Source organism: Fusarium sambucinum, chromosome II (genome assembly GCF_050947815.1).
Source record: "Fusarium sambucinum isolate potato_lamoka chromosome II, whole genome shotgun sequence".
NCBI lineage: Eukaryota > Fungi > Ascomycota > Sordariomycetes > Hypocreales > Nectriaceae > Fusarium > Fusarium sambucinum.
Genome location: NC_139293.1, coordinates 1,545,553 through 1,572,563, shown reverse-complemented (window position 1 = coordinate 1,572,563; position 27,011 = coordinate 1,545,553). Strand labels below are relative to the sequence as shown.

General features: G+C 47.9%; 7 protein-coding genes across 7 annotated transcripts; 3 read left to right on the top strand and 4 right to left on the bottom strand.

Annotated features, from left to right (window-relative positions):
* Positions 1 to 286: 286 nt before the first annotated feature.
* On the bottom strand, positions 287 to 1,921 carry FSST1_007304 (triose-phosphate transporter family-domain-containing protein; the record flags this gene model as incomplete). Its single annotated transcript, XM_083224074.1, has 2 exons — positions 287 to 1,567; positions 1,640 to 1,921. The coding sequence occupies 2 exons, from the start codon at positions 1,919 to 1,921 to the stop codon at positions 287 to 289; spliced, it is 1,563 nt and encodes a 520-aa protein (XP_083083265.1).
* A 1,063-nt stretch (positions 1,922 to 2,984) lies between these two features.
* FSST1_007303 (U2 snRNP complex subunit CUS1) lies at positions 2,985 to 4,853 on the top strand (the record flags this gene model as incomplete). Its single annotated transcript, XM_083224073.1, has 2 exons — positions 2,985 to 3,059; positions 3,114 to 4,853. The coding sequence occupies 2 exons, from the start codon at positions 2,985 to 2,987 to the stop codon at positions 4,851 to 4,853; spliced, it is 1,815 nt and encodes a 604-aa protein (XP_083083264.1).
* A 1,960-nt stretch (positions 4,854 to 6,813) lies between these two features.
* FSST1_007302 (glycoside hydrolase superfamily) lies at positions 6,814 to 8,181 on the top strand (the record flags this gene model as incomplete). The annotated part of the gene is made up of 1 exon (XM_083224071.1): positions 6,814 to 8,181. The coding sequence occupies one exon, from the start codon at positions 6,814 to 6,816 to the stop codon at positions 8,179 to 8,181; it is 1,368 nt and encodes a 455-aa protein (XP_083083263.1).
* Positions 8,182 to 12,487: 4,306 nt separating this feature from the next.
* Positions 12,488 to 14,946, bottom strand: FSST1_007301 (uncharacterized protein; the record flags this gene model as incomplete). Its single annotated transcript, XM_083224070.1, has 2 exons — positions 12,488 to 12,601; positions 12,652 to 14,946. The coding sequence occupies 2 exons, from the start codon at positions 14,944 to 14,946 to the stop codon at positions 12,488 to 12,490; spliced, it is 2,409 nt and encodes an 802-aa protein (XP_083083262.1).
* A 1,893-nt stretch (positions 14,947 to 16,839) lies between these two features.
* Positions 16,840 to 19,143, top strand: FSST1_007300 (uncharacterized protein; the record flags this gene model as incomplete). Its single annotated transcript, XM_083224069.1, has 1 exon — positions 16,840 to 19,143. The coding sequence occupies one exon, from the start codon at positions 16,840 to 16,842 to the stop codon at positions 19,141 to 19,143; it is 2,304 nt and encodes a 767-aa protein (XP_083083261.1).
* A 1,218-nt stretch (positions 19,144 to 20,361) lies between these two features.
* Positions 20,362 to 22,140, bottom strand: FSST1_007299 (uncharacterized protein; the record flags this gene model as incomplete). The annotated part of the gene is made up of 2 exons (XM_083224068.1): positions 20,362 to 21,448; positions 21,497 to 22,140. The coding sequence occupies 2 exons, from the start codon at positions 22,138 to 22,140 to the stop codon at positions 20,362 to 20,364; spliced, it is 1,731 nt and encodes a 576-aa protein (XP_083083260.1).
* A 1,524-nt stretch (positions 22,141 to 23,664) lies between these two features.
* Positions 23,665 to 26,073, bottom strand: FSST1_007298 (histone deacetylase HDA1; the record flags this gene model as incomplete). Its single annotated transcript, XM_083224067.1, has 5 exons — positions 23,665 to 23,978; positions 24,027 to 24,198; positions 24,251 to 24,343; positions 24,393 to 24,456; positions 24,512 to 26,073. 5 exons carry the CDS (start codon positions 26,071 to 26,073, stop codon positions 23,665 to 23,667), a joined length of 2,205 nt encoding a protein of 734 aa, XP_083083259.1.
* Between the last annotated feature and the right edge of the window lie 938 nt (positions 26,074 to 27,011).

Sequence of the window (27,011 nt, the reverse complement as noted above, 5' to 3'; positions counted from 1 at the left end):
CTGCTTGTCATCAACTCGTCTATCCAAGAAATCCAATAATATCATTCCATGTCGCACATAATGGTACATCGTGTCCAGCACCTCCAGAGATGTCTACAACTGCCGTTGTATCTTTCGTATCACTAAAACGCCAGCCCATGGTAGGTCATACAGGAATCCAAACATTTTATCCAGTTTGAAAACAAACAACACCGTTGCTTGAGAAACTCTATATCATTCTTTTTCCTTGCGAAATTTCGAAACACCAACCCTGTTGAAGAAACAAATCAATACGCACTAGCGGAAATTATCTTGCGACACCAGCGACTCGATCACCAGGCTGCCATGTATCTTCCTGTTTGGTACCAGGAGGAAGCCAGCCGTTGCCAGTGCCTGGAGTCCGGCTTCGGGCACTGCTATCGTCACTCTTTTTGGAATCTTCCGCTGCCGTTGGGCGACCAAAGTAGCCCTCGTGGTAAGGGTAAGGCTTATGTTCGGTGCTTTGAGGAGACTCCGTGATGGGTGTAGGCCGCAATCCGCCGTTGTTGGTAGGGAGCAATGATGATCTCTTGACCTGCATTGATTGGGCTTTTTGATCGGCCTTGTTGCTCGATTTGGTTCGATCGTACAAGTACAGACCCAAGAAGGTGAGGGCTATGCCTACTCCCTGAAGCGGTGTTGTAGGACTTCTGAACCACACCAGAGCCAGAACAATGACGAACACACGCTTGATAAGACTGGCAACCGAGTACGTAACAGGCGAAACCATAGAGAGCAGGATAAAGGCGAGGATGTTCTGACCGAAATGAAAGACACCGTTGAAGATGAACTCAAGTGTGAGTCGTCCATGATCCATTGAATTCGGTTGCTCATTCAGATCGATTGAGCCCTCATGATAGACGTTCAGGAGGAGAGCGAACCCCTCAGACCATAGCCAGATAGGCAACGTGAGAAGAAAGGCCATGCCGGAAGAGTAACATAGCAGGTTGAGCTTATCTAGCTTTTTCGACACTGAGTACGGTGACTCAGCTTCAGCTTTGGCGGCCTCATTGAATAGCTTCTTGGAGAAGATGTTCTGGGTAACGAAGATGATAGTTGCTAGAAGAGCTTGGATAACACCAATAAGCTCTCCGCCGTATGTCGTCTTACCCGAGCAAGCCAACATGACACCGAATGTTAGAGGAATCAGAGACAGGTAAGTGGTCTTTGGGTATCGGATGTCGTACACGAATCTATAAGCGAGGACGGTAAAGAGGGGTGAGAGACCCTTGATGGTGTGGACAAGTGATACGGGAATCTTGGATGTGGCTGTTGAACTGAGGAGGTGACCTCCGATCTGAAACGCTGCAAGAGGAAGAGTGGTTCTGAGAACATCCCGGGTCGGCTTTCGAATCGGGTACTTGAGAGCTGTAACCTTTGTGCGCAAGACGGGGAAAATGGTCGCCAGCCATGCCATGAACATACATAACGAGGACACAAAGGCGAATTGAACAAGCGTCAAGGTAGCAGGCTTGTCAAAAGCTATTAAAATGGACTTGGACGAGGTGTTTGTGAGCGCAGATGAGGCGTACCACATAAGGCACAGAATCTGTGTAGCGCAGCATCAGGTCAGCACTTGTACTCAGTACTCTTTACTTGGGACTCGGTAGATTGAGCGTACAATGAGCTTTGGGGAGACGGGAGCACGCAGAGCGTCGGCAATCTCGTGGGCATTCTGGCTGACACTGCCATTGCGACCTCTTATTGTGCGAATGGCATCAGTGAGACTCTTCTGCCGATTGTGGCCTCGAGATGCCGCTGACCAGTTATCTTGCTTCGAGACTGGTAGCCATCGATCGGAGGGACGAGGGGGAGCGCCGTTTGCCCAGCCAGGAGTGTTTGAAGGGCTGTCCGCGGGTGACTCGCCCAAGGGCGTGTCGACGAAGTCGGGGAACTTTTCCATCACAAGGTAGTAATAAGCAGGGAGAGAAGCAAGCGGCGACGTTTAACGGCGCAACGGCCAGATAAGGTTGTATGATCGGCTCGAATAACGAGTGAGAAAAGACGAGACAATTGTCGAGGATAATATAGTTCAATCGCGTTGAAGAGAGCTTTTGGTCATAGCATAGCTGATGAAGGGTTGAGTCGTAATGTGCTATCTCAAGTATAATTAGTGTCCTTCTGTAGGCCAAGACACCAGATCGAAGGAGCTCTAGAATGACGACGCCGGGGTTCGGGGAAGCGATGAAAACGAATAGATGTTGGAACCGAAAGCGGAGGAGACGGTAACAGGTGATCCAACTATGATGCGACTCTGCAGAAGAGCGAGTCCAGATTGATCAGAACGAAAGATGAAGCTGACCAGAAAAAAAAGATGGTGCCAAGTTACAATTAAGTTACTGTAGCTGCTGGTGGATGGCGTTCACGTCAAAGAGGGAATGGTCCAAGTGGGATGAGCAAGGTACCGCCTATAATTAAATCAAGGGGCGCCAATAGGACGACGAGACGATTGGATGCCAGATACATTAGATTGCACACGGGGGTTTACAGGGGGTCTTCCCTTGGAACCTTCTGTAATAAGTCCGTAACTGACATTACGTGGCTTACAGCGATCAATCGGCCGCTTTGTCGTCATCCGTGGTTAGTCCGACAGCCGCGTACGATAAGCTGATAACGCTTACTAGACGCCATGAGCCGCGGAGCCGCGTCCAATTTTTGCTAGACAAGTTACGATAAGCTTTGGAGACTTTTGGACGGAGCAAGACTCCACTCGTGACGGCCAAACCAATCTCTTAGTTAGCGCATCCAAACGTGCATTTGCTTCAGCTCACCTAACAAGACTCTTTTCTACACGTCCTTTTGAGCTCAATCTGTCATCTGGGCATGAGCAGGGACCCCAAACAGTACATACTTGCGCTCGCCGGTCTTTACGCTGTCTTCCAGCTCACAACACAAATCTCGAATCCTGCAGCAAATAAAAGACATTACCTCGTCGCGACGCCACCGTCGCCAGCTTCGGATTCGCCATGGCGGCCCCAAAGATGACCAAGAACCAGATGCGAAGGGCTAAGAAGAAGGAGCAAAAGAAATCCCAAGCAGAGGTATGTCCTAGCTATCCCTTTTTAATGGCGACTCCACGTATTGACGCGCCGCAGACTTCAACTGTCAAGACCGAAGAACCTACTGAGGCCATCAAATCCGAAGAAACCGATGCCGCGCCCGAATCTACGACGACGGACCTCGAAGTGAAAAAGGAGTCTAACGCCGAGGATGCCGCTCCTGCTGACTCCGCGCTCGATGCAGATGATCTGGCAGAGGATCCTGCATATGCAATGTACAAGGACATCTTCAACAAATTCGGCGCGTCGATGGAAGAGGACGAGATTGCCAAAGAAGCCAACGCTGGAAATACGGGAACAGTATTCTACGCCGACGACGACGAAATCCCTGACGAGGACGAAGAGAGCCAACCTAAGCTATCAAAGAAGAAGAAGAAGCAGCTCACCAAGCTTTCTATCGCAGAGCTCAAGGCTCTCGTCAAGATTCCTGAAGTAGTGGAGTGGCAAGACGTCTCATCGTCAGATCCTCGATTGCTTGTGCAGATCAAGGCTCAGCGCAACGTTGTGCCAGTTCCGACACATTGGTCCCTGAAGCGAGAGTACCTATCTTCAAAGAGAGGTATCGAGAAGCCGCCTTTCCGCCTTCCACAGTTTATCGCGGAAACCGGTATCACGGAGATGCGCGACGCAGTTCTCGACAAGCAAGCAGAACAGTCATTGAAGCAGAAGCAGCGCGAGCGTGTTGCCCCCAAGATGGGCAAGCTAGATATCGACTACCAAAAACTCTACGATGCGTTCTTCCGTTTCCAAACCAAGCCCGAGCTTACCCGATTTGGCGAGGTTTATTACGAAGGAAAGGAGTCCGAGGTTGACTATCAACATTTTCGACCAGGCGATCTCACCGAGGCCACTAAGGAAGCTCTTGGAATGCCCCCTGGCGCACCGCCACCATGGCTCATCAACCAACAACGATTCGGGCCTCCCCCATCCTACCCTACTCTTAAGATCCCCGGTCTAAATGCGCCACCACCCGCTGGAGGCTCATGGGGTTTCCACCCTGGTGGCTGGGGCAAGCCCCCTGTTGACGAGTTCAACAGACCTTTGTTTGGCGGTGATGTCTTTGGTCTCTCAGCGTCAGGCGCACCAGGTCAAGGGGCAGCGCAAATCTTGACGGGAGCTGGTGAACCTGTCGAGAAGAACCTGTGGGGCGAGTTGCAGCCTCGTGAGGAGGAGTCAGAAGAAGAGGAGGAGGAAGAGTCAGACGATGAGGAAGAGGAGGAAGAGGAAGATGTTCCCGGTGGAACTGAAACGTCTACCGGCCTTGAAACCCCTGGCGGTTACGCCAGCACAGTGCAGGCCGACTACGGACAAGGTGTCGAGACAGCTATTGATGGTGAGATGGATCTACGAAAGGAGCGTCGCGGTTACGAGACGGAAGAGTCAAGCGCGCCTCGATCCGCCTACACCATCTTGCCAGAGCGTCAAGTGCGTGCCGAAGGTTTCTTTGGCAGTGACAGGGTATATGATCTTAAGCAGGCTCAAGCAGCTCAGCAAGCTGGTGTGCCAGTGCTTGGTGCTGAAGACGATACACGCAAGCGCAAGAAGCCCGGTGATATTGACGTTGCCCTCGATCTTGACTCCCTACAGAGCAACGACGGCATCAGCAAGGATGATTTGCGGCGCAAGTTTGATGAGGGCAGAAAGGAAGAGGGCGTCGGTGCCAAGTGGTCATACGATGATGACCTAAGCGATATGATTGCCCAGGAGAGCCGAAAGAGGCAAAAGACAGAGGCGGAACTTAATGCGAAGAAAAGAGAAGGCAAGAGCAGATTTTAATTAGCTGGCAGTCCAGAATAGGTTGTCAGATATGTACCATTGATGGAAACCGGGTTGGTGACTAGGCGTTTTTTATATTATCTTGATTACCTGAGAGCCACTCGGTGGTTCAATCAGGACGAATACCATGCTCCTTGAGCTTTGAAAAGTGCGTCTATAGTATGGTTGTAGAATGAATATCAAACGTTAGGCTTCATAAGGAGGTTTATATATTATGCATGAAAACTCCAAGTTGTTTATATTGGGATACGCCATAACCGAAAACATCTAGCGGACATTAACTCTTCAACATGACACAACACTTGAATGCATGCCTCGCATTATCTTGCTCCATTGCACGTCGGGTTATGCTGTGCTGTGGACGATGCCAGATAGGACTCAATCAGTAAGGTAGCTGTATCATGTACTTTTACTTGTAAGTGCTTTTTTTCTCATAGAGCCGCAATTTCATATGGTAATAGGATTTCGGAACATGTTTGCATTATTCTGATAGAACTAAATGGTGGTTTCTGCCACTCCAGACCATGGGGTAGTAGCTAGGCCCAAGTCGTTCCAAGCTCGGGGCATCGTTGTCGATGACGGAAAGACGAATGAAGCGCTGATGCTTAAAATTCGGTTATCTCGTAACACTTCAAATAAACGGCGCTATTAGTTAATGCTAATACTTAGGTAATTGCAATTAAAAGGGCTGCTGGGAGGCCGAGTGCTCCATGCCTGTGTAGATCTCCGGCGTTGCATCCGTCATCGCCATGTCTTCGCTAGTTACAGTGTGTGACTATTACTTTGAGTACAAATATTTGTTCAACAGACTTACTGAGTAAAAGAACAAGGTGTTTGATAGTGCATTAGTGCCTCACCAAGGCACCTATTTAGTCGCTCTGCAATCTTTTTCCATATAATATCGGGTCTTTACCAGTTAGCCCATCTCGACAAGGCTTACAACTTCCCACCATAGAAAATTAGTGAACAAAACGATATCACACCCACGCGGCATAGCACCAGACGCCCGGCATGCTTCAGACGGTTCCAAACAGCATTACAGTTCACGGACAAACTCGTCTACTGTGACGCTCAAAACATAGTGAAGAGGAATTAGTTCTGTTCTGACAATGTCCGATGTATCCGTGCAGAGCTCTGTTGATCAGTCATCGCAACGAGCGGAGCATCACACCACATTGGAGAGTTGTCTAGATTCCCGAGTACCTGGCATAGCCTAGTCAGGATCTTGCTGCGGCCTTTGTAATTAGTTATATTAACGGGGACCGAGCAGCATCGGGCCGGTCTAATGCAGGAACACGGACAGAGCCTGCCAGAGGATCGGAGAACTGTATTTGGAGTCGTAACTCGGGAATTCCGAGCACGGCATTTCCAGGCATCGAAAAGCCTCATGTCCCACTTGCCGGATTCTCTAGCGGATATCCAACGTTGAGATGGTTCATTGAAACGATTGAAGCAAGGTTCTCGATCCCCAAGAACTATCCGTGCATCCAATAGCCCGAAAACAGCCTGTCAAACTACTGGCGTAAATGACGATATGTCAGCGACAGATACCCCTGAGAAGCTAATCTTGGTCGCTAACAATATCTTCGATGTGCACCCTAATCTTCATTTGGATAGTACGCCCGTTTACAGCGGCGTTTCGATTAATATTGCTCAAGATCTTTGAAGCTCAAATGAATGAACCTCCATCATGGTCAGTATCACGATACGCAGACCTCGTATGGAATTGGCCGCTTCGATCGGGTCTGGATTGTCAAAGCTCCCAAACTATTGATTGAAGTACAAGATAGTAGCTAAACTATCGTGATGAGCAAAAATCCAGATTATCTCGAAATTGCACAAAGTAATCGATATGTGTATAGTATTAAATGGTCGCTGTGTCGCCTTGTAGGTCTCTCGACATCAGCAGCCGACATTAAACAATTCACAAGTTAGATCATCATTTCGTCAATCTCTCACTATGCGTCTTTCTCTTGGCCTCTGTGCAGCACTACTGCTCCCTGCTTCGGCTGCCCCAGGTGAAAATCTTGAAGCACGAAGTGTCAAGGTGCAAGCCAGCGGCGTCCTAAGCTCGCTTGGACTCACGGTTGCAACCACTGCTCCTCAACACGGAAAGACTGCCAAGTACCAAAAGCAATGCCCCTTCAGCGTACCTCATGTCAAGCCCCATGACACACGACACAATCATGACATCTCTTTCCCGAAAGGATGTGAGGACGGCAAGTTCATCAACTGGAAAACCTTCAAGTCCAATGGTGTAAACTTGGGTGCTTGGCTGGCAAAGGAAAGGACCCATGACCCTATTTGGTGGAGTTCTTTTGGTACTAAAGCTGCCAACACGCCTGATGAATGGAGCTTTTGCCAAGCCCTCGGCAAGCAATGCGGTCCTGTCTTGGAGGCCCGTTATGCCTCTTTCTTGAACCAATCCACTATCGATACTCTTGCCAAGGTCGGGGTCAACACTCTCCGCATCACCACCACATATGCTGCCTGGGTCAAGGTGCCCGGATCTGCTTTCTACCATGGCAACCAGCAGCTACATCTGCGCAAGATTACTGAATATGCCATCACCAAGTACAACATGCATATCATCATCGGCCTTCATTCCCTGCCCGGCGGTACCAACAGTCTCGATATCGGCGAAGCCTTTGGCCATAATGGCTGGTTCTATAACGCCACGAACCTTGCTTATAGTCTTAAGGCTGTTGACCAAGTCCTCAACTTTGTCAAGTCAAGTGGACACAAGAACGCCTTTACCATCGCGCCCCTGAATGAAGTCAGTGACAACCTAGCAGGATTTGGATCAGCGGCTGGCCTATCTGATAAGGCTACTAACTGGGTCATCACCTATATGAACGGCGTGTTCAAACGTGTCGAGGCTGTTGATAAGCGTATTCCGGTCATGCTGCAGGACAACTTCAAGGGTGCTTCCTTCTGGTCTCCTCTTTTCGATAAGAAGCGCAACCTTGTGATTGACTCACACGTCTACTATTTCGCAGCGTCAGGAACTTATTCTCAGTTTGTCGCACCCGCTGTGTGCGGACAGGCAAAGTACCTTGCTGAGGAAACAAAGTTTCCTGTGTTTGTCGGAGAATGGTCTTTACAAACCATGTACAACAACACTTTGTCTGTACCCAACCGCAAGACTATCTTTGATACTCAACGGTATGCTTGGCAAAAGTACGTCGCTGGAGGTGCCTTTTGGACAGCTGTCTCTTACTCCAATACTCCCGTTGACGGTCAAGGAACTCAGAGAGATTACTGGAGTTACATCGATCTGATTCGAGCTGGAGTCATTACCAAGGCCACTACCAAGAGTTATTGCTAAGAGGGCCGTGTGTATCTTGGATCAAATTAGGGTTGTGTCGTATAATGTTTTGACCATTTTCCCCTTCTCGTATAAATATTATCCTTGTAAATTAGTTACCAAGTTGTCTTCTCAATAGATCAGAGTTGTCCTGCGTTTTAAAAACATCTCCTCGACTCCTTGGACCATGGCTTCACTCTCAATGTAACAAGGATAATTTTCAAGTAGCGAAATTCTGGGACATAGAATAGTACGTCTGCTACTACTCCTAACACTCAGTGCACCCCAGTAATAATTACAAGCTTCTGATATAAAAGTTAGGTGAAGTCTTAATTTCTTTCAACTTCTTGGGAACTGCTATTTCAAACTTCATCCTGGCATGTTTCGAAAGCTTCAAACATTACTTCGCCATCATCCGCGGTATTATTGACAAAACACATAGACACCACTTCTGATTGGATGCTTAATTGCTATTCAAGTAGGCCTCCAAAAACAAAATGAGGGCCTGTATCACTGAATCAAGAAACTCTGAACCTAGAGAGCTGAGGCACCGTCGTAGAATGACAGAACCTTGACGGGATCTCGTATTTTCCACTACCTTTGGTCATATGCACTAGACTTACAGTCATTTGAGTATGCATCCTTAGCATTTTGAAGGAAAATTTCGGACGATATTACTATTTCCCATGTGTTGTTGTGAAAAGACACGTAATAGTGTAGTCTAACTGTGTATCATAAGTGGATTTCTATCTGGCCTCAAGATCTTGGCTGATATTATTTTGTGTCACAGTCAAGGTCTGTACCTTCTTTTTTCTTGTCACCACCTCGTTTACTTTTGACATCTCTGTCCAATCATCTTTTTATTATGCCCAAATGTTCACTCTCATGTAGTCACGCTGGATTCACCGTTGTGGGAATCTCTGACTGCTCAATTCCCGCAGAGAGTGACCGGGTCGTTTTCTTCAGTCGCCGTCGTCTCCTTTGGTTAATAGGCCCAAGATATCTGGTTAGTGTCAATTCAATATGTTTCATTTTCTAATCTTGAACGGCTCTAGCGGCTCCTGTTTCAGCACTTTTATTATGGATCAGCTTACCAATAGACTTCCCGACCTAGGACATTGGATGGGTCTGGGCTTGATGTGGTCCTGACCTAAACTCTGGAGATTCGGCATCTGACATTAACATTCGGAAATTTGTCAGAGGCGCTCTGGAGAAAGAAAAGATGGAACTGGCTGTTTTCCTATCAACGTATTGTTCCCATCTTCAGGAGCTTCTATGAGACGAACCCTGCAGGGGTGGACATCGTTGGGCGCCCTTGACTTGAGTCTTGTGATCTTTAGCGATTTGTCATGGGTGGCTGAGCAGATGACTTGGATGCAAAATGCATACTCGGTAGTCTTTTCTGAATCGTGATTATAATTCGTTTGCAAGAAGACCTGTCACAGTCCTAGTGCGACCTGAATGTGTCAAGTGCTGAGCTACATAGGTAGGTATGCAGGGATCCATGTGTTCATGCTTGGCCACGTTGGGCTGCCATGATACCTATATCCACGACAAGATTGTACCAAAGTTTTGCTCAAAGACTTTTCTCAAACTTGACGAGACCTTGTTCTATATTTCAGAATCTTGATGTTTTGTGTTGATACCCATATCTCATGTGTCGTGTTTCCGTCTCTTTGCTCCATAGCAATAAAAGCCTCATGGAACGCAAATAGAGAGGCAGCCATGATGAAATTATCCACGCATCTTCAAATGATCAAGTTGGTATGGACATGAAAGGAATCAGGTTTAAAAAATGACCAAACAATCTTTTTGCCGATTTTTTGCGGCCAGGTCAGACAATTAATATTATCCGGTCAGCCATGATGGAGGCATCATCCATACACCAGCCATCACCGTCAGACACATGGCGAGTTCTCAATAAAAGCAACACTTATAACATTTTTCTTTCTGTTGAATTAGTCATTTGGGTGACTCGGTTTTTCGATGAGCGACCGTCCTGAGTTGTTCCATTAGGCCCAGCCTTTTGAGTCCCAGACACCCATGAGTAATTGATCGTTCCGTCATACAGAAACAGCACAGTCTACTGTACCCGATATATTTAAGCTGAATTGTTCCTGCGTTAGTGTTGGCGTAGTTTATCAAGACTGATGCGAGCCATGAGAAGAATGGCTACATCTGTGACACTGACAACTACGCGCTAGGGCCGACCAGTCATCAATTGTTGTGCGACTATCCTGCATGTTACATAGTGCATTTTCCATCTCTGAAATGTAATTAGCAGCATCGCTATCTATTCAATAGCCAGCCATAATTGACGCGGTGAAACCGTTCTTGACATGGTCGATATCATGAGGTTTGGTAGTCAGTTTGCGTCCAATAGCTAGCCCCACCACTACATGTGACGATTACATTTGCAGAGAGGAACATTCCGTTACTAGACAATATCTTGAGCGCTCAATCCGAGTTTATGTATGGTCTTTGACAACAATCTCTTTATGTATAGCTCGGCCTTGAAGTATTAGAGAGGAGGACTGCTGATAGATGAAGGAGTCCTTCGCTTGGTCAAAGAGGAGACGCATGTGAAACTCTGGTCTTACCAACATGGCCATGGAAAGAGACGAGCAACCAATACTCTATGAAATAAAGTAGCAGCACCATGTGTTAAGTAACTAAGTCCCTTGTATCTGCGGTTGACATTCATTCCCCATCTGCAGCTGCTCTCTGGAGTGCTGCCTGAGTAGCACCTTGCAAACCGACGTACTTTATTTCTGCAAGCGCACATGATATTACAGATCACAGAAGTTATTCCCCAAAAGCCTTAAACTAGAGTTTAATGGCCTCGATAAGGGGGATTGCACATGTGGCTCGAGAATATAATTATGCATTATTTCAGGTGCCGCCTATCGATCGTGAATAATGCTATGTACAAATGAGTCATATGCTGGCCACACAGCTACTATCTGAAAACAATTTGTGTTTCTTCACAGTGACCTCTAGCCTTTAATATGGGATCCGCCCTTTGCCAAGCAAAAAAGTCCAAGTCCCGAGCGCGTATAAAATATTGTGATCACCCCTCTCTCACACCAACACATGCCTGCAACTCCGACCGTACAGATATATATCGACCCAAATCAGCATTCAGTATTCAAAGACTGAAAGTTACTCTGTTGATACTGAGACTCCAATAATCTGGCATTGGATGAATAGTCCTGTGACTGGTATTGACCACGACTAATCATCCCTATCACCGCTCTCATTGAGATACCACTCGATTTGATATTTTGAAAATTCGAGCAACAGTCAACGCACTTGTCCAGAATATCTGATCGCCGGAAGAGTATACGGCTAGAGCTCCGTATTATGAGAGTAGTTTCATTCAGTCTATCTGTCTGTTATGGCGTGTAGCAGAGTCATGACATTTGCTGGCATGACCTTGAAAGCCGCCAAAATCGGCATCTGTATGAATGTCACCAACCAACTCGCCCGGAAACAGCGGACCGTTCCCACTCCTTTATGGACGGTTAGCAATACGGTTCATGTCTTCCAACACTGTGTAAGCAGGCATGGTCACGAACCTCCCTAATGTGTAGCAAAGATAAATAGCCTCCTAAGTCTTAGGATATAAAAATAGTAGTCTAATAACTATAGCCTAAGGGGCATAAAGCGACCTACTAATTTCGTCTCATATGCTTCTAGCGGTCAAGTTTCCTGATACCCTGGTGCCTCCACATCACCTACTTCAGGACTGTATCACAAACGATCATATACTTTCCATCAATGGAATTAGAGTAATGTATTTTGTAAAACGCAAACCCCCATACTTTATGCTGATTCAGGTATATGGATTCTGCAACCTCCCAGAAAAATTCATCATCAGAAAACCCCTCCACCCAAACCACTAAACAATTGACTCCTGGCATGCCTTCTTAATTTCCAGTCCAGAACAACATGTATGTATGAGTGCCTATGAAGTAAAACAACCCAATACCCTCTTCTTCTCATAACATCTCCAATACAGTCCCTCTCGAAATCTGATCTGAGGGCCTTCTTTCTTTTTAATTCATCATCAAGGCTGCAGTCACAGTCTTCGCCGATCGAGCTTTGTTTCTCGGCTTTTGACTGTTGATTCACTCGCGCCACGCTTCTTAAGAGGCTCCGTAATATTTGTTTCTACAGCTTGCCTCTTCATCCTCCGTTGCGTAGTCATTAGATGCGAGGACTCTGTACCCTGCAAGCCAGCATTGCTTCGTAAGGCACGCTTCTTCAAGTAGTCGGGAACGACTCCTCGAGAACTCTGACCCGGCAAGGGCGAGGACACCCCACTCTAAGAGGATCCTTCAGGCTTGCTGCATTCGCTGCAAAGCCACTTGGGACGGGTCACTGGAGTAGTAGCTGACTTTTCAATGCAGCTAGCATGGTAAAGTCGGTTTGGGCATTTCTGTAAAAGAAGTTAGCAAAGCTTCCGCCTTACAATAGCGTGAGCGTTACCTTGTTTGAGCAGATCAGGAGAGAGGGGCCAAGAACAGGGAGTTTACATATTGTACACCCATTCGCGCCTTTCGTGATCTGTGAAGCTCGAGGTGACTGCCTCAATGCGTTGTCAGCCGTCTTAGTATCGTTCGTCTGCTCATCGCCGCCGCCACCAGACTTCAACTGAGCTCTCGCCTCCTCAATCAGTTTCTCAGCATTATCGATGTTCTCATCCTCCAGAATATCACGAGCCATTAAAACACACATGTGTTTGCCAAACTCCCTCATTCGATGTTCTGTACTAGCCAGCCACACTGCGTTCTCTTTAATGAACTGGAGCCAAGCTCGTCTAAAGTATGCTCCAGAAGTGACGTTTTGCTCCAGGATAAAAGCATCCCACCTGCAGATATATTCCTTCTCCTCTGCCGAGACATCAGAGAATTCGCCTATATCTTCGCGATGCTTCTGAATTAACCAGGAACTATCTATAGCAGGTTTCGGCAGCTCTTCCCCAGGTTTGAGGCGGGCTTTGCTGATAGGGTCAAACAGAGGCTGGGATGCGTCCGGGACAACAAATTTCTTCTTTGGCCGTGGGGCCGCTTGTCGTACCGTTGGGAAAGGCTGCAAAGGTTTTACAGCCGTCTTGCCAGGCGCTTGTTTTGCAGCCGGCGGTTTTGATGGCGATAACACATCTGGCGCGCTGTGATCTGGACCAAAACGAGAAGTTATCCACGATTCGTCACCTCGATTGTAGTCTTCCAGGTTGAATGATTTTGTCGGCCTACCCAGCTGCAACGTATTCGCGGGCGAATCAGCAGGACCAGAGATGCGAGTAACGCGGAACAGCGGCCCTTCACTCGTATTTTCTAGCGCATAGTCGTAGTTGGGGTGGTAATCCTTCAGGTGAGCGCGCAATACATCCAAAGACTCGTTTGAACAACCACAGTTTAGACATCGCCAAGAGTCCAAATGTACTGCTGTGTTGACTGGTGGCAAATACGTAACGCGGCCCTCAACTTGGGTAAGATGCCCAGATTTGGCCCGAGGCTTGGATTCTTTACCATGTGCCTGGTCAGTTAACACTTTGAGATTGTACTGCTTGTTGTTGGCCCTTTTCCTGAGGTGGCGGTTCGGCGTCTGATCACCTTCCAATTCCTCGTCCAAATCATGTGATAGATCGTGCGGCATGCCTTCCTCATTAACCTGCTCATGCCTGTTCACGCCATTTGTATCATGAGTACCATTGAGACCCTGAGGCTCTGGTAACCCATTTTTTATGCCGTTCACACCATCCACACCGTTCATATCATGATCATGAGCATTGTCTGCATCTTTGATGCCGTTGATGCTGTTGGTTCCATTCACTTGCCTCATCTCACTGGTGACGTTAGCGACGTCCTCGGCATCGACAGGGCTAGTGCCGTTTAGTTGGGCATCATGAATGGGTTCGAGATGTCCATTAGTGTAAGTTTCCTCCGCGTCTGGGTCCACAGCAGTAATGCAATTTTTGGCAGTTTTGTCAATAGACCGGAAACCAGTGGCCCAGCGCAGATCTACATCCATGACATAATCTGTAAGGCACTCCGGTCGCTGTGGGTGAAATCCGGTTGTGAGCTTAATGGGATTCTTTTGTCTTGCGAAAACCTGGTTAAACTGACTATGCAGCACCCAAGTCTGCTTTCCGGCATCAATTAGTGGCGAGGATTGAGTTGCGGAAAGTCCAAGTTCCTGGGTGTTGAGCGGCGGCCAATTGCCATCATTGAGTGAACTCAGCTCAACATCAAGTTTGTAGGAGAGTGAGTAGTCGTGAGATGCCCCATCTTGCCTATTTACTAGAATGGTTTCTTCGGGAACAAGAAATGGCTTTGGCGGCTTAATGAAAATAATCCTATGAGGGCCGGCGGGGTTCTCGTAGGAAAGTATGTCACAACTCTGGCTGACGCGATAGAGGATATTGGTAAAGCCACCGCTCACATCGGAAACCGTGATCTGACATTTGCCCTTGGTTTTGATGATGTCGTCAGATGGAGGCGTTTCTTGTAGAGGTCGAACCTTTTTAGAGTCTTTGTGAAAAATCTTGTGAATCTCAACACGAAGGTGCGAGCGATTTTCTGACACTGAGGGTGAAGCGTTGGCAAGCGGTTTGGCAGAAGTTTCCAAGCGCGGACGCTTCTGTGGAGGAGGAGCAGCATCATCATGGCTCTTGGGGGAAGAAAAGCTTCCACCCATCTTTTTAGCGTTGTGCGTAACTAGCCAACTCTGTTGGGTGAATGGGGCTATCCTCGTGTATGTCTTTCTCTGTGTCTGTGTCATGGCGAAAGAAAAAGGACTCTAAAGAGAGAGGAAGAAGTTCAATGGCGAGTTTGCTCGCGACCGCGGACCTCTATGGTGCAGCTGATTGAAATAGGCGACAATGATGGGTGTGATTGTGATTGTGAGAGCACTGCATGAGATGGCAATAGTCTGCGTGTGGCCCTTGTGTCCTTTCTTTTCCTGTCCTGATCCGTCGCTGTTGCGTTTGCTGAGAATAAATAAAAGGGCAATGAATTAGATTAATAGTTGATTGATTTGACGTTCATTATTTTCGCTGACTGTTGTTGCCATGCAGATCAGTGATGAGTTTGTCGGGTAGAGGAGGAGGAAGTTAAAAGAGAAGACGGATAGAGAGGGTAAATATAAGTTTAAGGAGGAGATGCGGGATGGAACCTGCCTGCCTGGTCGCGTTTGCTCAGTGGAAAACAGGTCCCAAATGCGCCGCGTTTATGAGCTGAATTGAAAGTCACTCTCGTCATCGGCGTGTTCTATCGCATTGAAGAAGGGACAGAATTATATAAACCTTGCAGTATTGATACTTTGTCGAGTGAGCGCGACAAGGAAAGGAATCAAAAAGACGCGTGCTGAGATTCCTAGACGGGTAGCAACGACATTGACAGGTGAAAGAGTAACTGGGACATGGGACATGGGTCTTGGAGATTCTATCGCGACTAGAGGTAAGAGCCTAGCCCAGGGCGTCATGTCTATGGGTAACAGAAAAGCCAACCTCCAATGATTGGGATGTAAAAAATAAATAACCTGACAAGCTAGTCCATAAACCACAAATTGATTTAATATTTTCGTTCCCCTTCTTCTCAGAAGCCAAGTTTTCTAAACGCCCCGAGACATGCCTGGCAAGTAGCGGAGCATCTTGTAGCGGGGCGAGACCATTCGTTCTCAGTGGCAGCGAATTACAGGCTCTGCAACCAACAGAACTGGCCGCTGGAAATTATCACCTATGCAGCTAGGCGGGTGCGCTGACCCCCTTTAGCCTCCCCATTATCCATTGCGGATGGATCCATGTTTCGCGATTCGAGTCCGTTCTCTATCATGAGAACTGAGGCCCATCATGCCTTGTTGTCAGCGCCCTATCTCTCATGTTTAGTATACCCAATCCACTATACAATCATTTGAGCTCAGTGCTCATCATTTGGATTTGTATTTGTTCCAAGAAAATCAAATGTGTGGTTGTCCTTCCTATCCCACTCTTCTCTAGGTATAGAGTCAGAGACCAATCGATGTTGGGCAAAAGGTTCAACCCGGAATATCCAACATGGGCAAAGGTATCATGACTTGAAGTTCTGGGCAAGTCTGAAAAGACCTCGAAAACTATTCGAAATTGTTCAAAATACTTTTTTTGCCTTCCAGCTTGATGTTTTCTTGTCCTTATTATTCCCTCCAGTAGAATGTATTGTTCTTTCTACATTCGCAGCCTTGCCGCGTTCTGCCACTAGTTTGGATGATTGGCTAGTGATCACCCAAACAGCCCCACCCGAAGCGCACTAACGCAAGGCTGAACTGTCCTCGGAGGAACCAGATGGTTTATGCCCCTCCAACTCTCTTACGACTACATCATCACCGTACCCAGCTCTCTTTTGTTTTCACTTTTGACAAGACGCAACAAAGACAAACCAACACGCCTGATCACTTTGTTGTATCTATTGTCTTATCAACTCCTAACTCAAAGAAAGCTCTGGCGTGACGATTACCAATCAACTACCGAGAGAACCCACGATACAGCTGGGCCAAGCCTTTGAAGGTACAATCAACACTCGTCCCGCGTCGGTCCGCAGACTGCCACACACAGCCATTTTCTCTCTCCTTTCCTATACACTAGATCTAGTGTCGTATTGCATTTTAGCTGACATAATCCTTCTAAAAAGGCGCCCCGAAATGGCCCGAATCAAACTCACCAGCAACCCCGATGCCTCCGCTCGTCGCAACCGTCCTCTGCCCTCCCGATCTTGTCATCAACCAACCGTAACGCGTCCAAGACGGTCGCGAAACTCGGTACCTCACTACAATGAATCCTCTGAACAAGAGGATTCCGAATCTTCCTTGAGCAGCTCACACTCGTCCGACGAGGTAGAGGTCGAGAGTGAGATTGAACAAGACGAAGGGACTCGGTCCAATTCACGATCACGACGAACTCGGAATATGAGGTCAACAGAAGCTGCAACGCGCCGTACTAGTGTTCGCCGTAGTACGCGAAACACTGCTCCCCCCCGGACGTCCCCAAATAATCCTGCGTCTGGTACTTTGCTTGGTTCAAGAAGGGACGAGCCAAGTCCGAGGAATCAGCAAACAAGGAAACGATCACAGCCATCAAAAAACAAAAGAAGGTCTCTCAAAAAGCGCCGGGTTTCCTCCGAAGCCGAGCCAATACCACAGGGTGTCATTCCACCCTGGACTAACCCTCAAATGCCCTACAGTGCCTGGACCGATGTCTTCTATTACGCAGCCATCGCTGGCCATGATAGCCTTGACGTCAACTGGCTGATAACAACTGCTACAGTTTGCAAGGCTTTCTCGGAACCTGCTTTGACAGCCATATATCGTTCGCCACTTCTAACAACGACGGGGAAGACTAAACGATTTGCAGCCCTGCTAGAACGACCACCTTCTGAAACCCTGTTCAACTATCGCACCAAAATTGAGACTCTTTATGTAGATGTTCATGTTGTGCCCCAAATTCTGCTGCCCAGGATACTGTGTGTGCTTCCGCGTTTAAAGGAAGTCGTCCTCTTCACACCGTCTGACCATCCACCGTACAGGCAGTTGGATCGCACAGTGAGATGGCAATACACACAAGAAATATTTGATGCCTTGAAACCAACCTCCGAACAGCCCAATTCCATCAGTACTGAAGGCAAGCAGTTCTATACCATCCTGAAAAGTTGGGAGTGGAGTGGAAGCCTGCTCGGGGGACCAGTGGCGACTATGAATGATGTTGTCCGCATACATCGGGACCCTTCATTCGCTCATCTCACCAAACTCAGCTTCACGAACCTCCAGGTCCCATCCCTCTATAAGTTAGGGGTGAAGGGTGTCACTGAGGAGCGAGAACAGGAACTTCACGCTGAAGATGGGGCTGTCATCAAGACCATCGCTGAAGCGATTTCCCTGTTGAAATCGCTTCAGCACTTGGTTTTTGAGTCGTCGACTATCATGAATGATCGGTTGCTTCCCCTCTTACCGAAAGGCCTTACACATCTGTCTTTGATAAACTGTTGGGAGATCAAGTCTGATGAGTTTACGCCGTTCCTACACAGCCATGGCAGACAGCTCCGCAGCCTGAATCTGCTGCACAACCAGTCATTAGACCTGGTCTTCTTGACCACTTTGGCTGATGCTTGCCCTAAACTAGAAGAGTTGTACATGAACCTTTCCTATTTCCACCATCATGACTCCATTTCTATGACTAATAATGATGCCGACCCTTTGTACGACCAAGCTTTACAACCACATCAAAAACCAGAGTGGCCGTCAAGTCTCCGGGTTATCGATTTTGAGCACATTCGACATTGGACCGTCGAAACAGCAGAAATGTTCCTTGAGTCTTTTCTGGACAGCGCCGGCTCTTTGCCAAATCTGCGCCATCTTGCAGTAAAAACGATGATCGACATACCCTGGAAGGCCCGCGCTAACATGCGCCATGAATGGATACGGAAACTGGACAGAGTCTTCCTTCGCCCTTTTGAACCACCACAAAAGAATTACTCTCTACGTCCATCACAAGAAGAAGAGGTGCCCCAAGTGTCGGAAAACAAGAAGAAGCCCAAACGTCTATCAGATGGACCATCTCGAAGAAGCAGCCGTCTAGCGGCACATGTTTCTGATTCCGATTCGAGGCACAGTACTAATTCGAGGGGACTTCGCAGCTCTCATGGCCGCCCGAAATATGCAGAGCCGGAAACCGACGATGACGAATTTGAAACCGATCCGGAGGAAGGGAGTGTGGGCAGTCCTACCTCAAGTGGTCCTGAAGAAGAGGCTGAAGGCGCAGGCTCAGAGGCACAGGTCAAGAAACCAGTAGTTCAAGGACGCTGCACAACTGTCTCCATCGTCTTTGATAACCAAAAGCCTACTGAGCTACAATACGGTATGGAAGACTTTGTGGACGATCACCATGCTGAATCAGATGAGGAATGGGACGGTGATCATGAAGAGGATGATGCAGTCTTTGTATGGCGTTAGATTAGCTGCCAGTATCCAAGAACAACTACCTCTAGACTTAATTACGCCTTTATGAACCTTGCTCTTTGAAATGCTACCATGTGGCATCCACATCTAACACTCTTTGCGCACATACGTATAACGCATGGTTAGGTACCCGCCCCAACACTCTTGCTGCTGGAAAGAGACGAATAACTTGGGGGGCTGCTACACATCCAACTCTTCCTCCCTTCTCTACAATAATGTCCCCATGTACTCGCCAAAGCCAGAAACAGTCTCCAGTACAATTCTCACATTGCTATTACGTTGTGGGCAGCCATTAAAATTCAAACTCGTGGTTTCGCGCCCATGAATTGATGATAGCTGTTCTGCAGTTGAGACTGTGTGGGGTAGTCATCAGCTTACTGTACACCAACACCTCATGCATGATCATTCTGTGAGACAATGAACCTGCATCATAGCTACTACCAATTGAATAAACGAGAGTTTTAAATGTGTCTTCTTTTTACATACTCATTTTCTTCCGTTGGTGACTTATTGCGATCACTAGAGCCTATGGAGATCATGGGCTCTAATCGTGGCTGTCATCATGAAACTGGCAAGCATGGAAGCATCATGTCCCCACCACAGCACAAAGCAATAATAGGTATCTGTTTAGGATTGCTCGTGTAAATTAAGAGCCAAAGTTGATAATATAGCTTAGGGTATACATATAGAACCTGTTTGTTTCAGCAGTAAAGATGACAGTATCATACTGTAACTTGATCGAACATGTCTAAAGTCAGTTAGTTACTTACCCATGCCTCTTGTAGCGGAAAGAACAAGAGTGAATAGCAGAATATTTCAGCCATGACCCTCTACTAAATAAGCAGCACCTTTATTTCTAACCATTAATTCAGGTTCCAACCTTTCTGTTACTCTCCCCCAACTTCTTACTGGCAGTAGGTATTGTTGGGCGTTGACTAAAACTAAGACACTGAACTAGGCATGAGATGGGACTGGTAATGATTACATGCAATTACTGTAGGAGACATGTATTTGTTCTTGGGCTATCCCACCTAGGAGTCTAGACGTCCTCATGATTATTGCAAAGGACATCTGCCTTCGCAGCCCACAGCTATACACTCTCTGGTATCCATTACTAATCTAAACCAAGCACCAGTCATTAATCTGCACCACCTGCGCCAAACCAACAAATATGTAATTCCGTTACAGAGTACCTGCATACTCGCTTGTTCACTAGAATGCAGCACCTCCCATACCCTCACCTGCGAGATTTTTCATGCTCTTCTCACTCAAGTCACTTCGCATCTCCCAAGCTCGAGAGTCACGCTCAAGCCTGTTCCAAGTGTAGAGACTCTTTCGTAGCCGCTCCTGTTTGGCGTAAAGCTCATCTCTCAGTTTCTCCTCCTCATCTTTCAGTTTCCGGTAATGCGGCTCAAGCTCCCGGGTCACGCCCAGGGAGATAGGTGTCATCGAAGGATCCAGCTTGCCACCTGGGATAATTGGAGGCAGTGTAGCAAGCATAGATTGTGCCAAAGTTTGTCGTGCACCGCCAGCATGTTGAGCCGAGGGTCCAGTTGGAGGGTTAAACGGCCGAGACTGTGTTGGTGTTGAGGACAAGGGAACATTTGACGGAGCGACTCGTGGACCAGTGGGAATGGTCGAGGGTCCGTTGGGTGTTGATGGCGTAGGTGAAGGCCCGGAGAATTGTCTCGTTGGTGGTTGATTCCAACCACCACGTCCTCCACGGGGAGCAAAGCCACCTCTGGCCGGGGGCACATAACCTCTTGGACCAGCTGGTGGAATGGTTGGACTTGTGGTATCTGAGCGCTGAGGAGGAGCAGTAGGAGTTTGAATTCGGGCTGGAGGAGGAGCTGGTGAAGCCACTGGAGCTGCAGTATTCCGATTTGCTGCAGGGCCAGTAGGAGGCGCTCTCAAAGCTGCAGGACCTCGCGGTGGCGACCGCACTGAGCCATGGGCATTCGTGTCGTATGGGGCAGGTCTCGGAGCTTCCCTGTGTGGTGCTGCTCCAAGCATAGTATGATGAGGAGACTGTTCTCGGGACTGAAGTGGTGAGCGAGCTCTCACCGAGCTTGGCCGAGGTGATGATCTTCCGGATACCGACTGTGAAGTGATCGCTGACGAGATTCCAGATTCTCTGGGAGGACTAATCCGCCGATATGACTGGTATCGCTCGTTTCCGCGCCTACTCATGGACCGTGAACGCGGTCTGTATGAACCACCTCGAGGCCCAGTCACAGGTGATCTTACGGGAGGACTCCTGTCCCGGCGTATCACACCAAAAGGAGACCTAGATCGTCGTCTTTCGTCAGTTAGTCCCAAGCTGTGCATGTAGGCATAGGGCTCTTACCTGTCGTCGCGCCGCTCGAAGTCACGTCCCCTATCACGTACTCGATCGCGGTCCCACTCCCGGTCCCTGACTACTCTCTCACGATCTCGTTCCCATTCTCTAACGGGGGCTGGCGATCGAGGACGCTCGTACCGGTCCCCGCCGCCGCGTGGTAGTGGAGGAGATGGTCTCCGTGACAGACTACGTCGAGGAGATGGCCGCCTCATAGACCTACTACGATCTCTTCGGCGTGGGCTCTCTCGCTCTGCTCTTGATCGTTCCCGCCGGTAGCGATCGCCTCCACCACTTCTCGACCTACGGCGTGGTGGGTATCTTCCGGGCACATAACTGTCGGATCCAGCAGGAATTGGGCTCCTTGGACGCGGACTTCTAGGTCGCGGGCTCCTTGGTCGATCTCTGACTGGGGTTCTAACCCTCTCTCTAGCAGGGCTTCTGACCCGCCTAGGGGATCGGTCTCGAGGGGTAGGCCGCCACGACTCGCCGGCACCGTATCTAACGACTTCGCCGTCATCGAACCTGTAGATGTTAGCCGCTGTAAAACAAATTCTTGAATGAGTGACAATGCGAAAGAATAGAATGCTTGAATGGCAAAAAGTAAGACGACGGTGAGTTGTGTCAAGCGCTGATTTGCGGTGCTTGTGCATTTCGGGCATAGGCAGAAGGACGATGGGAGACAAGAGACTCGTTATTGTCGGATCAAGAGGCCGTTCGCAGACCAATCCATTCGCCGAGCGTTTTTTTTTTTTTTTCTTTGGCTGCTGATCAAAACCTCAACACCCGGTCTGCAAAGCTTTCGTGGGCCCATAGAGATAGAAAATTATGCCCTTTGAAAGAGGCCACATCTATGAGCATGCCCGATCCAGCTTGTCCGTCTGTCGCGATTTGTTTGGTGGTATCCGAGATCCTTCAGTCGATTCAAGGTCGCCCCATGGTCAAACAATCTAGCATCGCCTTCTTCCACAAGACCGCAAAGATAGCCAGTATTCGCCGCTAGTTCGAAGCTGTACATTGTAAGACCTGGTGACTTCAACTACCATGCATGGCGCCAATGAAAGAAATGCGCCCTTCTGACGGCTAATGAATTGGTAAGGTGGTCGTTCCAGTCCTAATGCGTCCTAGAAATGCGCCGAGAGCCTTCATACTGTTTCTGTATTTGTATACGGCGGAAAAACAATTGATGGCTTGGTGATCGGATCGGTCCTTGTCGAATTCGCCACGATATCCATTTTGAAGCCAGGTCTTTCGTCGCTTATATTCCTTCCTCGAAATATTGAGTCGTGTTTAAGAATTATAGTGCGAAGATCGATTCGCTCGAGCCGCATAATGGAATTCGCGTAAATAGTAGTGATCGCCTCAGGATCGAGTCGAATGTCGAAATAGCCGGCATGTCGCAAAAAAAGTACGGGTTGTGATGATGGTGATAATAACAAAGGGGAAAAAGCATGTTTCAAAGCTTACCTCCGACCTCGATCGCGATCCATTATTCTCTTGGCCTAACGGCAGAGATATCTGTAAGAATGTGTCTTGGTATGTCGTGCTGTGCCTTAAGAAAAGCGCAGGCACGCGTTGTTGCAAGTCGCAAGTCGGGAGATTCCCAACGATTAACTGTGCTGCGATTGAGCAGGGAGGTCGGAGATTTCGCATCCCGACGTCCGAGTTACTGATAAACAGATAAGCACCGTACTATGAATGCGACGCACTGTACATCACTCTCCCAAGTTGTTCAAATCAAAAGCACTTGCCTTATTGACAACAATAACAGCATAACATATTTGGTGATAAATATTTATTAGGTACCTATATCAAAGCAAATCTACATTTATACCCAAGCACTAGGTCTTGCAAGAGGGTCTCTTTCACTTTCATCAAAATACTACTTCTATTGTCCCAGATTTAAGCAATAACCACCAAATAACAATACAACGTTAGCACTTGTATGACCAATAATGGTTTGGGCTTCATTCGTGAAACCACCCATATGAATAGAAGTCGACGAAGTTGTTGGTACAAATCGTTACCTAGCGGTATATAGTGTAGAAAAGACAAACTCTGCCTCCATCTCCATTCACCCACTGCTGGTCATGGCCTGCAGCAACAGAGAAATACCCCTAAACCAAGTCCTATATGATCCTTCCTATAACCCAAGGCTACCTATGTTCCACGTAGCATTACTTCTCCTCGGTTGTCATGTCTGCATCAGATCCTCCTTCTAGTCTCTCTAAAATCCACTCTCGCGCCTCATTTGCATGATGTGCCATCATCTTATTGAGACCAAACATGGAACTGCGCACGACAGAACCGAATCGTCGTTTGTGGACTTTTTTTGTCAGGTTAGCATCACTCCAGCAAGCATGATCTCCTGCGATGAAAACTCGAGAGTTTTCCTTGTACCACGAGGATAGGTCCGTGTCGGTGTCTGACTTGATTGGTCGAAGAGTCCCGTTGACAAAGTTGACAACGCCTGAGATTCTCGATTTGCAGTCTGTTTACTGTTAATTCGTCGTCCTCCACAATATAATAATAATCTCACCTCGGTTGATCAAGAGAACTTTGACACCCATATAGGCGTTTCCGACACCCATGATAAAGATATCATCAGCGTCATAAAGCTGCAGGTGATTGTCCCACAAATAGCAAACAAGCGTTTGGATTTGTTCTGTAAGAGCCGCCTCTTGATAGCTGGGAATGTGCGCGTCCGAGTCCTATACGGTGTGAGAAACGATGACAAGACGGTCTTCAGAACTGGGCAAATACCTCGTCATGAGTGACATAAGCTGGAACATTGATGTCCATGACACCAAACTTCTCATCAACAGCCCAGTCTATGTAGTCCGTCACACCATCAACCTACAGAAATTAGTCTTTGAGCAGGCGGGTAGACTACACGTATACTTACAACCCACGCATTATGCGGGTCAAGAGTCGAATCTATCACGTCTGGCTGCGCCAATAGCTGAGGCCTAGCAAACTTTAGTCCTTATGAACAACGTTGCACTGGGCAAGTTAACGACTTACGGATCGTGAATGATGATGAGAATTTTCTTCGCGTCGTAGAGACCTGGTGTTACCAGGACCTGGTTCTCGTAGGACTTGTACAAGTTCTCGCGTTGGATGTATAGGGGTACCATGTTGTGCTTTGTCTGCAACACTTGTCTTTGGGCATTTCTGATCACATCGTGTAGACGAGAAGAGTTGAGCGATTGGACGTCGGGAATATTGACAACGCCTGGCCGCATACATTCCCAGAAGGGGGCTTGAAGCGACTGGACCTTGGCAAGGATTCGTGCCGCGTCTTTGTTGATCTTGGGGAGCTCCAATCGAGGTGGAGGCTCACCCATTAGCGTCTTTGCGACAGCCACAGCAGACACCGAAATGGCCTTGAGGTTGTAGCCACCCTCCAGACAAACAGCAACCTTGCCATCCGCCAAGGACATCAGCATGTGTGTCATATGAGCGTAGCAAGCAGGAGAGACGAAGCAGCCTCCAAGCTCGTCACCATCAGCGGCATCAAAGCCTGCAGAAATAACCACAAGGTCTGGGTCGAACTCTTTGGCAACAGGCATGATGATCTTTTGGAATGCCGCCATGTATTCGCCATCGCCCATACCTTGATCATGCCATCCGATGTTGATGTTCTTGCCAAGACCAGCTTCACTACCGCAGTGCTCGATGCCTCCATCTGGGGTCATGGGGTTAGGAGGTTTACCTGGGTAGAAGGTGCCGTTTTGATAGACGTGGAGGGAGATGTATAGAACATTGGGATCGTTGTAAAAAATGTTTTGCACGCCGTTGCCGTGGTGAACGTCCCAATCCAGGATGAGGACTTTGCGACAGATATCTGGATAATCTTGTTGACAGACCCTAACTGCTACAGGGACATTGTTGAAAAAGCAGAAACCCATGGGACCGTCCCACTCGGCGTGATGGCCGGGTGGTCGAATCACGGCGAACGCATTCTTGACTTGCCCGATCACAACATTCTTGCAGGTCTCAATTGCTCCTCCGGCTGAAAGAAGTGCGGCCGGATACGACATACTGCCAACGTAAATGGACTCTCGTCCCTGGTCGTACTGTTTCGTTAGCTCTCGCAATTCTGCCGTGCTCATCTTGTCCAGACGCTCCACCCAGTCAAAGTGCTCAGCGGAATGGGCCAGACAAATTTCCTCTCGAGTAGCCGCGCGAGCAGGTATGCGCCACATGTAGCGTGTTGGGCATTCTCTCATGATCCGTGGCAGCTCTGCTTCGGGGCCAGTGTAGACGAGGCCAACTTTTTTGAAAGCCTTGAAAATCTCATGAATGCGACGAGGATCTTCTGGATGGTGCGTGTTAGGCGAGAAATCAGCATTCATGTGAAGCTTCATTCTATCATCGTAGCAGCATCCTGTCGGTAATAGGCCTCTTCGTCTCATCTGATCAAAAGTAATGTCTTGCGGTTCAGGATCAACATCCGCCTCATAAGGGTCCTCTGAAGTTGTATCGTCATCATCAATACTGGTGTTGCGAATTTGGTAGGATCCATTTGGCGCATCCAGATCCTTCATAGGGTGATCGACGGGATCTGTAGCATTTGGTTCCATGCTAGGCAATTATGATGTTCTCACTGAAGGTCTAATGACCCCAGGAGTTGTAAATCTAGTAGGGCGACTCAAGCTGACACTTAATCGGCGTTGCTACTAGTAGAAGTGCCTGTATTTCTGTTAGTTTATTTGGTCAAGATAATAAGGGAGCGAAAATAATCAAATAAACGGTATCAGGGAGAATAGGAGGAAATGAAAGAAATAGAAGACAAAGGGCTCATGTTAGCGAAACAAGCTATACGAACCAAGGCCATTTCTAACTATTCATTGTCTTCTTTCATATGCTCAAAGCATTATATGGATGAGAATCATGATGAAGAGATGCAGGACTCCTCCGCAGAATAAATAGTCCAGGCAAAACAAAAATAAAGTAAACGCATACAGAATATGGTGTTGGTCAAACAAAGCAAACAAAACACAATACTTACCCCTGCTAAAGATGGCGCGATCGCAACCGGCGCGACAAGCTCATATAAAGAGGCAGTATAAATGAGAGGAGATTTCAAATGCTGAGATACATGTCAAAGCCAGCGCTGAGCGGTGGTGGGAAGATGCGCGCGCGGCTGTTGTTGTGGTGGTTGATATTAACCTTTGAGATTAGGTGGATGAGAATCAAAGGAGAGGTGAGGCTCAGCAGTGGAGGTGAAAGCCGATTTTGGCACGCGCTGCCCTGGGCTCCATTGGTTTCAGGCGCTATCGGTCACTGAACTCTCCAGTGGGCTGCCTAGTTCAATGGCTTTGGGAATCCTTTCAACAAAGACTTTCATCTCGAAACAAATTAAGATTAATTTTACATTTTATTGTTTATTGTTTGTTCTTTGTATTCACGTCCTCGAAAAGTCAACCACTTTGTTTTGGTTCATTCAAGTTTTTGTCGTGAATCACTCACTACTAACCAAGGTATGAAGCATTATAACGATCATGCTTCTCTCGAACAT